The 14028-nt window shown below is 33.1% G+C and overlaps 1 protein-coding gene across 2 annotated transcripts; it reads right to left on the bottom strand.

The window, feature by feature from the left end:
• Positions 1–837: 837 nt before the first annotated feature.
• Positions 838–13704, bottom strand: LOC134259446 (uncharacterized). Of its 2 annotated transcripts, XM_062742031.1 has the most exons (7): positions 13518–13704; positions 11904–12105; positions 10439–10546; positions 9296–9533; positions 8907–8998; positions 8725–8811; positions 838–2027 (listed from the first exon to the last, which is right to left on the bottom strand). In XM_062742031.1, the coding sequence occupies exons 1-7, from the start codon at positions 13629–13631 to the stop codon at positions 1945–1947; spliced, it is 924 nt and encodes a 307-aa protein (XP_062598015.1). In that variant the 5' UTR covers positions 13632–13704; the 3' UTR covers positions 838–1944. The 2 variants fall into 2 exon arrangements, with proteins under 2 accessions (XP_062598015.1, XP_062598016.1); XM_062742032.1 differs by lacking the exon at positions 11904–12105 and having other exon boundaries at positions 13518–13703.
• Between the last annotated feature and the right edge of the window lie 324 nt (positions 13705–14028).

The following is a 14028-nucleotide window of genomic DNA, read 5'->3' on the forward strand; positions in this document are numbered from 1 at the left end:
ATATCTGAAGATGCACAAATTAAAAGGTACTCTATATTTTTTGTTTCATTGTTCCCAGGAAATAAGTTACCCATGTTCTGTCAATTTTACGTTAATAGCACCTAGTTTGACTGCACTCTCACGTACCGAGTTTCCCATGATCTATCAAAATTTCATCAGACAATAGTTTTCTGACCGATGAAAAGGGAGTGCGTAATTCGGAAAGTATATAGCGGGCTGCATTTCTTTGGATTTGGATTACCTCGCCATTCAAGTCTGAACGCCATGAATGACGGTTGTCGGTTGTGATTTTATGCTTTTTCAATTCTTGATGGAATTATAAAGTAATATTCTTTGTGTCACTGTAAAATCTTTAAACTCTTAAGAATACTAACTGGGCAATAGTTACGTTCAAGGAATACCGCACGGGAAAATGGACACTTTTGACCGAGATGTACGGCATCTTCAAATAATTGGATGCGTCGATTTGTTTTGGAATTAATAAAACAAGACGGCGACGGAATATAGAATTATTTCCTGGTGTATATAGTTCATTATGTGTGTTTTGTTGTTATTCAAGATTATAAAATGAGAGTCAAAAACATTAATTTTTAAACCCGCTGTCTGAATCTCATTTGGGATTTAAAAATCGACGTGCAAACATTTTTTTATTATTATTTTAAGGAAGATAATTACTGCACTATGTTTACATGACTTTGTATTTAATTCGGTGTAAGGTCACGGGTCATTTATTAGAACTGTTTCATCATCACCCTGAGTGTTATATCTTGATGGATCACGGTAGTTAGATCACAGTTAGACATGATATATCAGAAATAAAAAAAAACACAGCGATCTTCAAAAGAAAAACACCTCAACAATTATGATATGATTGCAGTACCGAAATATGCAACAAGGGTCAAGGTTACATGTTTTTAACCCGTAATAATTGATTATCGTTCTGAGCTTCTGTTTTTACTTTCGCTTTGTAAGAGAAATAATACTCTAATGAAAATAAAAAAAAAAACTCATGAATGTTTTTTTTCGAATTGTAATTGTTTTAGGTGGTCGTTGAGTCTGAAAAGTGTTTTCCATAGAGATACATGTAAGAAAATTAGGTATACTCGCTTCACAGCCTTGACGTCAAAATCCATTTTGTCTTCGTTACAAGATTTCTCTTCATCAAGTATAAAAAATACGCAGATACATATTTCTGATCATAATGTACACGAACAAAGTTGTACAAAATGAAGTGAAAATGTGAGTGAAAAATTGTATAGTACTAAAACTGAATTATTTTCACTCTTGCTATGGGTATACAGTGAGGTTGAACTTCACAGTTACATATTTTCAATATATGATTTCGTGACTGCACCTTGTACCTACCTTTGACACATTAATATACCATTGGAAAGAAGCTTTCAATAATTGTTAGTAGTTGTCAAACGAAAGACGTTCATTAAAAAATATACATACTGAAAGAAAGAAAGAATACATACTATCTCAATAATTTCTGATCGGCCCTTGCACAGATACAAAATTATACACGCTTCCAAGCAACATGAATACAATTCATAATTTAATAAATTAATGAATATGAAAATATGTTTTTCAATTTCTTATTACCTGCAGTACTACATACCGATATACATTATATGTTAAATAAATCACCATTAAAAATCTCTATTCTGATCAAAATACTTTTCTTTCAAATCTCAAAACTTTTACGTCTGTAAGATTTTTCCCCCTGTAATATAATTATCATGTGCATTTAAAAAATAAAGTTTTCTCATATAAGTTTTTTGCCCCGATCCATATCAATGATAAGAGATTGCTCAATTAAAAATAAAAGGATCTCTTCAAAATATGTTGAATAAAATTAAATAAAACATAAAAAAAAATGGGCCCCTGGCCTTGGTTCAATGAAGCGGTTCCAAATCGTTCATCCAAGTGACTATTTACATTTTATTTATTCTCTTTGTCATAGAGAACATTTGTTGTTGAAATTTGGACAGGTTCGTCGTTTCTTGCTTGTTTGTAACAAATATCTGTAAATAAACGACTTCATCAGTTAAAGGTAGTAACAAACTATATGAAATATTTGAAAGAAAATCGAAAGAATATAACTTGAATATCACAACATGTACATAATATCATCTGTTATTGTAACGGTGGATTTTGCGCATATTAAAAGAACGCGAAACGCGCACCATACTTTATATACCGACAGTCTATTTATAGAGTTTATATTATTAAAAACTTTGTAAAAATTCTATTTCAATATCAAATTAGTTGTATTCTATTTTTATTAATTTTCAGTGCAGTGATTTGAATTTATAAAATGATTATTTATGTCTCTCACTATTTCCTAGATACAAACAGCTAATCGCAGCTTTTTTTGCTCAGAATTCTATATCAAATACGACAGGACAAATATCCGTGAGAATGAAAATGTCAATTCTTCAATAGTAAATGACGAAAAATTAAGTTTTACAATCAAGGGGGGAAATCAGCAAAAAACAAAAACATTTTGCACGCACATATAAATATATACATTTTACAAGATATGAACATATACGTTCTGATTTTCCCCATAGAAAATGGGTCACAAAGAAAACTTTAGTTCTGACTAGATACAACATAAACTTTATAAAAAAAAATTACATATGGCTTATAAAAAGCAAAAGATGATTTTATAGACTGGCTTGCCTGTCTGATATTCGATATACAGACAGGTGACCAGTAGTGTAAAGATCCTTCTACCTTCTTCGCTCATTGGTTGATAAAAAATCACGCTGACGTAGAAATTTAATGTGTCGGGGAAACCAAAACAGATCACTGAGTTCAGAGACACTGGCCGCTATCATGGTTATATCGTTACCTTTAACAATTATATTTTTGGAAAATTTCTGGGCCTACATGGACATATATTCGGTTTTTAATATGCTTAATACTTTTTAAAAGTTCTCTACATTTGTTTTTTATGCAATCAATATTTATTAACATTTCAACAGGGTCTTATATATCATATATTTTATGTTCTAATTCGTTTCCACTTAAACGAACATATTCATAAAAAATGAATAACAACGCGTATGTGATAGATACTGATGCGCTCTCGTAAGTGCAGTTTAATATTATATACAAGATGTACACAATCTAATTAAAATCAGACTTCTTAGATCCACAGAGATTACAATGAAGCACATTGAAGTGGTAAAATTTTCCGTTTGGATTGAACATTTTGAGCTATCTTTAGACAAGCCAATTTCTTTAGAAGAGAAAAAATCGGTCAAATGATTCAATCGAATACCTGTAGAACAGGTATTCCATAAATATTTCAGCCAATGAAATTGGCGGCCTACATAAACACTGTTCGACTGATACATATGCTATGCTACCTCCAATAACCATGATAAAATAATAATTATGTAAAATTTGTTGCAATGGCTGTTTTACATAAGCGGGGAATTTATATATAGTTATAGCTCTTTCTTATTTAAAAAGTTTCATTTCAGTGTAACTCATGTTGCTTGTTGGGAAAAATAGGGTGTCCTAAAACATTACGACGAACACTTCTTTCTCGTTTCTAAAGAAAAATGAGCGTGTCGTTGTTCAAAACATGACTCAGAAGGTTTCATCAAAATAGAGAATTTTACCACTCCAATGCGCTTCATTGTATATTTAAATTAGATTAAAAAATTTACATTTCCAACTTTCCTTCTTGCGAACTCAATCAAAAACATATAAATAATAAAAACAAAGATGATACTTGTAGGGGTGGGCGGGTTTGGACTGCGTGAAAGAGCCTTTGAATGGCATTTAACTTTTAAATACGCTAAAGCGTGCTTGCTTTAACAGAATACCCGTAGAACAGGTATTCCATAAATGCATCCAGTCAGACCGACACTCTTCATACACACTACATAAACACGTGTTCAGTTGGCGGAGTCAGCCGAGGATTGCCGATTGGATCAAGCCAGAAATTCCTGGCTTAAGATGGTGGTAGTCACCTGTCGTTTCATACGAATAAGACAGGTACTGCCAGTCAAATTATTTTGTTGAGTAAATCTCTGAGACTTAGACTGGTTTGTCAAGTAATTTATTTATACTCACTGTGCTGACGCCCTTGTGTTGAATGGAACGTGTTCGAGTTTGAAAGTGATGCGTGTTAAGGTAAGAATGTTGTACATTTTGTGTTTTATTAAACTTGAGTTGTATTAAATATTATATCTTTTTATCGTTTATATAATATATACCAGTTTATTGTTTATTTCAGTGTAGAAACCACGCACGCAGTGTATAAATTTTTATGTATGAGTGACCGGGTGTGGCATCGCCAAATTTTGTAGGTACGTGTTCAGTTGAATTTAATTTCATATACTGATTCATTCCTTTATTTGTGTTTGTGTGCTCTATTGGTAATGTGTGCATATTTTTTGTTTGTTTGTAGCTCATTGCCAATTTGATAATTTAATTTAAAATAAGGAACATATAAAGAACTTGTATTGAGTCGTTACAAATGGCGTCGTGGACATACAATTAGAATGAAAATCTGTTGGCGATGAATTACTTCTAGGCCCACTCGATGAATTCCTGATGTCACGAGTTCAACTACCAATTAACGAGTGCATTCACCAAAGACTTTGAGTTTGGTTTATGATCAACGGCAACGCAACGGATATCTGAGTGTTCCAAACAACGCCCATTAAGGTGACAAAAGAACTTCACCTGTTTATAACTGTGCATTTGTCATTATATCTGTGCATTAGTGTATTAATCCTATGTTTCAAAAATGTCTACTAAAAGGGAAATCACAGAACTTCTTGAACATGAAAAAGAAAAAAATGAGAACAGTTAGAGAGTGAAATAGCGACACTTCACCACAGGATGAAGAAAACTGAGAGTGCTATGAGTTTGAAAGATATAGAAATGAAATATAGATTGAACCAAAAAAAATAAAACTGTCTATGTTGCGAGGGAGAAAAGATTGGAAGGTTGTGTGGTAGACCTGTGAAAGAGTGTGACCGCGATGTAGCAGAATTGTTAGATGATGCTAGGCAACATTTAAAAGTTATTGATGATGAAGATGCAAAGATATATTTTTTGAAGGACAATTTAGGTGGTCAGGTAAAAGATGAAATAAGATTAAGACCTAGAATGGAGAGAAATACATCTGACAAAATTCTAGATATCATTTATGATGTTTTTGCAAGTACAGAAACTTTGGGCGCGTTGCAACATTAATTCTATCAAAGAGATCAGAAACATAGCGAGTCGTTGCAAAATTACTCTTAGTATTTATGAAATTACTCGACATGATCGTGGCAAATGATTACAATGCTGTAAGCGATTTCGATGGGATGTTAAAGAGGGGTTTGTTGAAGGCATTCGTGATTCATCAAGAGTGATAAGACGTTTTTCGTTCGAACAGAAATCTATGCCTTTTGGTGAATTTAGACAAACAGTGTGACGATGGTCTGAAGATTACAAGAGTGAAGCACTAGGTAAGTCATGCTCAGTACATGAAACTAGCATTCAAGAGAGTATGAAAACAAAGGTTACAAAATCACATGATGATTGTCAGTTATCAGAAATTCTTGATATTCTTAAGTTGCAACAAAAGCAAATAGATGAAAATCAAAAAGAGTTAAAGAAATTATCAGAAGAGGTTATGAGAAAAGTAAATCCACAGTTTGAAACCAAACCTTTGCAAGGAAGACAATTTCCTAAAGCCAGACAATCCCACTTAACATGTTTCCGTTGTGGCGGAAATGCACACAAAGTACAAGACTGTAGTACTCAGTTAGAAAACAACAATCCTCCACGTAAAGCTAAGTCACAAGGGTCATCTGTCTCTAATTTTCTTTTAAACGCAAAGCGTGTCCAGCAGACGAAAGTGAGAGGATAAAAGACTCATTTGATCAGATGATCATAGACAGAGCTATAGGGCAATGTCCTGTCGTAACAATACAAATTGAAGGTAAGCCAATTTCGTGTCTGATTGACACTGGTTCACAAATATCTACTATCACTGAAACTTACTTTCGAGATCTGTTAAAAGCTGAACAGATCTGGAAAGTCAAATAAAAACGCAGTTAGTCTTAGCAGAAGGTATTTAGAGAGTAATTATGAGGAAATTTTAGCAGAATTATCACAAAGTATTTCCTTGAGAGAGTTTATTACAAGTGTCAGACAATTACAACGGAAAAAGAACTTACTCCTATGTTTCCAGGATACACCTCAGACGATTTGCGGAAACTGCAGGTGGAAGATCCAAAGATCAGTAGAGTACTTCACTGGATGGAGATTGGCCACAAGCCAACATCACGTCAAATTTCAAAAGAGAACGGAGAGGTGAGAAATTATCTAAGGAAGTATCATTTCTTACAGTTCAAGAATGGTGTCTTGTATATGAACAGTAGGGGATGAGATGGGGAATGTTTGCAGTTAGTTTTACCGGAATGTCTGAGACCACAAGTAATGGAATCTCTGCATGATTGTTCTGGACACCAGGGTCGCGAGAGAACATTTGCACTTGTGAGGAAAAGATGCTACTGGCCAGGAATGCAGGCAGACGTGATCAAATGGATCGACAGATGTGAACGATGCAAGATTATTAAGGCACCTGTTCCAACTATTCGACCATCAATAGGTAACTTGATAGCTAAACAACCATTAGACATACTGGCAATGGATTTTACATGATTAGAAAAATCTTCAGATGGTTTCTTGTTTTGATGGACGTCTTTACGAAATTTACCATGGCAATTCCTACAAAGATTCAAAAAGCATCTACAGTAGCTAAACAGTTAGTCTACAATTGGTTCTATAAAATTGGCATTCCGAGTCGTTTGCACAGTGACCAAGGTAGGAATTTTGAAGGTGAGATGGTTATAGAGTTATGCAAGTTGTAAGGTATCAAAAAGTCACGCAGCACACCCTATCATCCTGACGGTAACTCGCAATGCGAGAGATTCAACAGAACGATGCATGATAGATTAGGAACGCTTGATGCGCAGAGAAAAAGAAAATGGACGGCGTTTTTGCCAGAACTTGTTTATGTATATAAGGTTACACCTCATTCTGTTAAAGGGTTGACTCCTTATTTCCTCATTTATGGAAGAGAACCAAAATTACCTGTAGATTTCTTGTTAGGTACCAACAAAGACGATGTAAGTTACCAGGTAGACGATTGGTTGAAGTTCCACAAAGAGCATCTTAAGTACGCCTGGAGTGTTGCAGGTAAGAACACAGAGAAGAGCGCAGAAGAACGACGAGAGTTTCACGAAAGGAAATCCACTCCTTGTTCAATTGATGTAGGATCAAAGGTCCTGATCAAAAACCTTGTACAAGGTAGGAATAAGATACAAGATGTGTGGAAATCAGATCCTTACATTGTCGCAGGTAAGTTACAGGAAAATGTTTATGTAGTGAAGTCAGCAGATGGTAGTAATGAAACAAAAGTTCTACATAGAAACGAGCTCTTATATGAAAGAAAAGGACCTAAACAAGCAAAATAATATTTTTGAAAAGTCTGATTCTGATCAGGAGGTAGAGAGATAGATTATGGCTTTGAACGAATGACATTTTTTCGTATTTTTAGAAATTGTGTATATAGTTAGTTTTAGATACTTGTTGATGAGGGCATCAACAAAATTGTGCGGGGAGGAATGTAACGGTTAATTTTGCGCATATTAAAAGAACGCTAAACGCGCACCATACTTTATATACCGACAGTCTATTTATAGGGTTTCTGTCCTTGCGCCAGGTATTTAATTTTATTTAGAGATTATATTATTAAAAACTTTATAAAAATTCTATTTAAATATCAAATTAGTTGTATTCTATTTTTCATTAATTTACAGTGCAGTTATTTGAATTTATATTATTATTATTTTGTTGAGAAAATCTCTAAGATTTAAACTGGTTTGTCAAGTAATTTATTTATATTCACTGTGTTGACGCCCTTGTGTTGAATGGAACGTGTTCGAGTTTGAAAGTGATGCGTGTTAAGGTAAGAATGTTGTTCATTTTGTGTTTTATTAAACTTGAATTGTATTAAATATTATATATTTTTATCGTTTATATAATAAATACCGGTATATTGTTTATTTCAATGTAGAAACTACACACACAGTGTATAACTTTTCATGTATGAGTGACCGGGTGTGGCATTGCCATATTTTGGTGGTACGTGTTCAGATGAATTTAATTTCATATACTGATCCATTCCTTTATTTGTGTTTGTGTGCTCTATTGGTAATGTGTGTATATATTTTGTTTTTGTTTGTTTGTAGCTCATTGCCAATTTGATAATTTAATTTAAAATAAGGAACCTAAAAAGAAGTTGTATTGAGTCGTTACATTATATTCACATAACCAAGCGCATTACACAAAATATATTCGATGGCTCCTATAATCAATGTAAAAGGGCAGTGGACAAATAGCAGGGAACTTTGGTGCTTACTTGTGTGTAAACGTTTAATAATGATGAGTCCCCGACACCCAGGGAGACCAATATAAAGCTTTTTGATGAACAATCTTTTGAAAAAGGGGTAGGAGGTACAAACCGGATTAATTGCCTCACAAGTGAGATAGATTTGATAATAACGCTGTAGGGTCTCTCACGATTACAGGCTTTTTACAACACAGATAGTCGCCTGTATAATCTTTGCTGGGTGCCAGCTTCATGTTACGAATACAAGAGAATAAACATTACCTAAAGCTCAATTGTTGACTTACCATGACGACTGGAGTTATACTTCCTACTTTTAAATCTGACCTGATCAGTGCTATATTTCATATAAAATAATTTCACTTTAGGAACCCCTGCAATAAAAAAAAAAATATCACAATTTGTTTTTCCAGTTACTTCTCATAAAATGTCAAAAATGGTTTGGAAATATCTATGTCGTTGAGCATACCTTTACAAATGATCAACACTGCACCGACTCCAAATATAATGAACGCAGTTAGAGTGACAATCACCATTGTAAAATCAACATCATTCATGCGACTGAAAGAAAGAGAAAAATGCTTTTAAAACTTAAATTGGTTTAAAAAGTACATATTAACATTTAAATACCAAAGAATGTCTTTTTTATCATTTCACTGTACATGTACTTAGCCCCCCCCCCCCCCCTTTTTGTGAACAAAGTTATGGAATATTATTTGAAAAATCAACTATTGTTTTTAATTAAAAGAAAGACAGCGTTGACGACCATTTTCAAATCGTTTGTAATTCTACGCTTTCCTGTGTCCATTCTTGTGTCCATTATTTAAACGAAAATATAATTGTAAGGACAAAACAAACCTTGTATTTTTATTGGTAGTTGTGTTTGTCTTATTCGATTGAATAAAATAAACAGTGGTTGTTGCTATTTCACATTTGTTTTTGAGGTGGCGTTTACGACGACCTGTGGCAGACCTGCATTTTTTTCTTATAGGTGCTATAGATGAAGAATTTGAGGATTTAGATGTTACCTCAACAGTTGGTTGGATAGTGCTCTCAGGAACAGCTATAGACTTAATTGATTGAAAACAAGATGGATCTGCAAAACGAAAAATGTATTCCTTAAAACAGTTGGAAAAAAGTAAAGCGTAAAAGGCTGTGAACATTGAAAATTATTTTTTTTCAAAGATATATATAAGACCTCCCGGATAAATATGTTTGTTGTTTTCTATATTTTATGTATCTTAATTAAAACATTATACCCCAAATTAGTTAGTGTATTCAAATATTATAACAAACAAACAATGAATATTCATGAATATTCATATTTACATTTAATAATACGGAAATATTTTAATTTTTGTTTATTTTTTTTTCAAAATGAAAACAACATGTGTTTGTTAAACACTATACACCCATCAGCAATACAATTTAATATTTAAAACGCTATTTTCAGCATATATTTCAAAGTCAAGGTCACTGACCTTGAAGTCATTTGAAAGAACTTGATTTGTAAATTATTGATATCAAATATAAAGTCTCTATCTCTTATGGTTCAAAAGTTATGGCTAAAGTACGAAAAAAACTATTTTTAGCATACAGGTAACATTCAAGGCTACAAGGCCATTTACCTTGGTGTTATTTGAAAGAGATTTTTTGGTGAGGTATGCATGCAAAACATGAAGTCTCTATCATTCAAGGTTCAAATGATAAAGCGAAGGTTAAAGTTTTCAGATAAAAAGCTATTTTAGAATATAGATCACAGTCAAGGTTGCAAGGTCGATGACCTTGGTGTCATTTGAAAGAACTTAATTGGCGGAGTAGCCATAGCAACTATAAAGTCTCTATCTGTCATTGTTCAAAAGTTATGGTGATGGTGCAAGTTTGCAGACAAACAGACAAACAAAAAGACATACAGACAAGACAATTAAACCAATATACGCTCCGGATCTATCAATCCAGGTGCATAAATAACACCACTGATAATGCATTTGGAGTACTTACACGTTATCGATTCATTTGAATAGTAATGAAAAGGACATTCTGAACAGGCAACACTGTAATCCTCTACAATACGACCTAATCCCCCGTTGAACTGAACGCAGCATTTTCCTACAACAGATCATTTCAATGTTAATTGAGACTCCTTAACATGCCAAAATATTTTAGTTCTTCCGAATTGTTTTGGTGAAATTCAGTTTTATTTGATTATTACATTAGGAATAAGGGGAAAGCAAAAATAATATTAATTAATAGATATGCAGAAAAACATGAATGTTTTGAATGGATAAAATCATATCCTTTTTTCTAATTTGGCAAAATGTAAGTGCAATCAAAATCACACCCTTGAATGTTTTTTCTAGAAAATTATTTTTTTGAAAGTTTCAGCCATTCGAAATTCGAATCTCTCATATTTTAATCGCAAATGTTACACATTATTGCACTGGCGTCACAGGTGTATTGTTAAGCACGGTCAAGCAAAATATATATTTCATTTCCAAAACAAATAATTTATGGTGTCTCCTATCAATCCCGTTAGAATTTTAAAAATTGATAATTGATAATTGACAGGATATTTGTTATAATTTCTGCTGTTTGGATGTACAAATCAGCAAAGGAATTAAACAAAAAATGTTCTTGACTGGAGTTGCAAGGGCTTTGTCACTATTCAAAACAATCGTTTTGCCCGATCCTTTCTTCTGTACTAAATATATTCAAAGAATTAGTACCCTGGATTTTAAATTTTCAAAAGGGAAAAAAGAGACATTTTAATGTCGCACGCACATCATCTAGTAGGGATGTTGTGAATCTTGGAAAAGTTTACAGCGCCGTCGAACGTCATGAAGAAATTATATTTCTAGTCAATAGTATTTATTGCTGGAGCAGATATATGTATATATATATATATGTATATATATATATATATATATATATATATATATATATATATATATATATATATATATATATATATATATATATATATATATATATATATATATATATATATATATATATATATATATGAATGTAAAATGAAAGCAAATAATGACGAAAGAACATCTAAAATGTCCATTTTTCATAAATCTTGAGGAAGGAAATTTTAGTCATTTGTCCTACATTCTTCTATTCAGTCGAAGTTCGTAGGTTTGACGGCTTCAAATTTGATCTCTTCTCTCCTTGTTGGCATATTTCTTGTTTTTTTTTCTCTCTTTAGCAGACCCTCACACATCAACGATTGACTCTACGAGTTCTTATTGAACATTGACACCTTTTGAGTGTTTTACTTTCGAAGACCCTCTTTATTAAGAATGTTTTTCGCTTAAATATGACCATTTTCAATATTTTTCAATCAAATGATTACTATATCTTCATGAATGTAGACGTGCTTCATTTTTAAGACATTTAAATGCATATGATAAAAACTCATAAAATACCCATTTATGACACTGTTTTCGTAAATGTATACCTGTGATAAAATTCCTTGGAGCACAGACTTCAATTAGTTTGTTTCCAAACCGCACACAGTGATATACTAAAGCGTCTTTGGAACAAGAATCATGCATATCTTCACACCTTCTTTCTCTTGATCTCATCCTTGTAGACTCTACATCTTCTGGGCAGAATTGAACTATTTTTCCTGTTTTAATCGTTTCGTTGCATACATCTTTCTGTATGCAAATAACATTAATTTGCTTTTAAAAAAAACATGGCATTGCAAAGTAAATACTTGAACGTAATTTTATCGCAACTGCAAAAAAAAAAAACATATTTAATTAACTTTATGTGTGTGTTTAACTATTTAACAATGGTTTTAGATCTTTGGGAACCCAACTGATATTATCAGTTTAAATTGTACAGACAGCGTTTTACAACTGTAGGATAGAAATATATATTGTGGACCTTCAGATATCCGGACCCCAGATATTCGGATGCTTCAGTATTCTGACGACTTTTCCTTGGAACGGAATTTGTATATGTAATTTTTCTCTTGTTTAACTGGTGATTCAGGTATCCATACTATTCACATAATCGGTCAAATTGACTGGGAATCAAAGCGCCCAGATAAATGAGGCTCCACTTAAGAACTAGTAAAGAAGCAGAATCCCCCCCCTAACAATTGGGAGGGCTGGCATCACCCACACAACTCCAATTCAGAAAAGTCTTTATATTAAAAAAATGATGAATTTCACTTTTTTTCAAATGAGCTTTGAGCACGACACATCCATTTCTCACGAATGGTCAAATGTAGTGAATTCAGTAAATCAATAAAAGCCCAAGGCTTCTAAGTTAATGTTCAGGAGAATCATTCACCTGCGTACTCAACAGTATCCAAAAGTCTAAATTACCATTTACAGGTATAGAAACTTCATATCACAGGTACCTTCCGAAAAACTGAGCCTCGTTTATTGGGTCTTATTCTAACCACCCTCAACATTCACTTCAAAATGCCGGGCGCTTGATAAAAGACAGTTGATACTTTTTTGTCAGTAGCAGCCAGGATTTTTTTAGCCCAGGACTTACAGATCAAGAGTTATCATTATCATTAAGACACGAGTTTATAAGTATGGTTTTTTCGCCGTAACTTTTTGACATTTAAATCAACTGTAGCTTCTCAGTATAACCAGGAGTCATCAAATTTCAATAAAAGGCAGTACGACAACAAACTTAATGATCAAAAATTGAATATATGACCTCAAAATCAATAAAGGTTTACTCTAGGTCAAAGGAGATTGTTACATTAAATTTTATAACAAAAGCGCAAAGTAGTTTTATATCATCTGGAAATGTTGGTAGAAATACAAAGAAAGAATCACAACTGGTCAGTTAGGCAGACAGACAAAATGTGTACTTCCTCCGAAAGCGGGAGGACAGTGCATAAAAAATACCCAAACAAAATAGGGACCAGGGAGATGTCTTCCCATCTTACATGTATATCCAAATCTCAATTGAAATTTTCAAGGGGGTCCTATCACCCTAGGTGGTGAATGATCACATTCTGTTTATATTTTGCTGTTTCAATTGAATTACTCTTCATAAGTGATAAGAAATTTACAGAAGCTCTAATTATCGAATAATATACCCGTGTAAATCGCTTCTCTATCCTTAAATTTCTTGATTCCACATGGCATATCTGTACAATTAATAAAAGGAGAAAAGTTGAGGTTGCGACGTAGTTACACCAGCCTGACATCATCACTCTGATTGAGATGTTTCTAGCGTCTCTTGGAACTCCTGGGCGCGCCGTCGTCAGAGGTCTGCCAAACTATGAAATCTGAAATTAAAAGAAAAAATAAATAAATAAAAACCAATAAAGAAAATATCTGTGTTTTTTTTTAATGTCTGATTTTATTTTTTTTATCCTCTCCTCGATCTGTATAGTTTTTGAATCGTATACGAGGGTTGTCCGGTAAAATCTTGGACAAAGAAAGAAAAACACATAATAATGGTATTCTACGTCTCAAGGCGGTGGTTATCCTTGACTGGGGTCTTCATTAAAGGTCCCCATACCACGCCCATCGGGAGGGGACTTGGAATTTAAAAATATGTAAGCAGCTAAAAAATATAGACAATATTGATTATATATGCAGTTC

This window comes from Saccostrea cucullata, unplaced genomic scaffold (assembly GCF_032062105.1).
Source record: "Saccostrea cucullata isolate Sc308-1 unplaced genomic scaffold, CSIRO_AGI_Scuc_v1 ctg1636, whole genome shotgun sequence".
Lineage (NCBI taxonomy): Eukaryota > Metazoa > Mollusca > Bivalvia > Ostreida > Ostreidae > Saccostrea > Saccostrea cuccullata.

Coding starts and splice junctions, on each gene's coding strand:
- LOC134259446 (XM_062742031.1), bottom strand. CDS start 13,631: ATGATGTCAGGCTGGTGTAACTACGTCGCAACCTCAACTTTTCTCCTT. Junction 10,547..11,903: donor TCCAAGGAATTTTATCACAG/GTATACATTTAC, acceptor GATCTGTTGTAG/GAAAATGCTGCGTTCAGTTC. Junction 2,028..8,724: donor GTATAACTCCAGTCGTCATG/GTAAGTCAACAA, acceptor GTTTATTTACAG/ATATTTGTTACAAACAAGCA.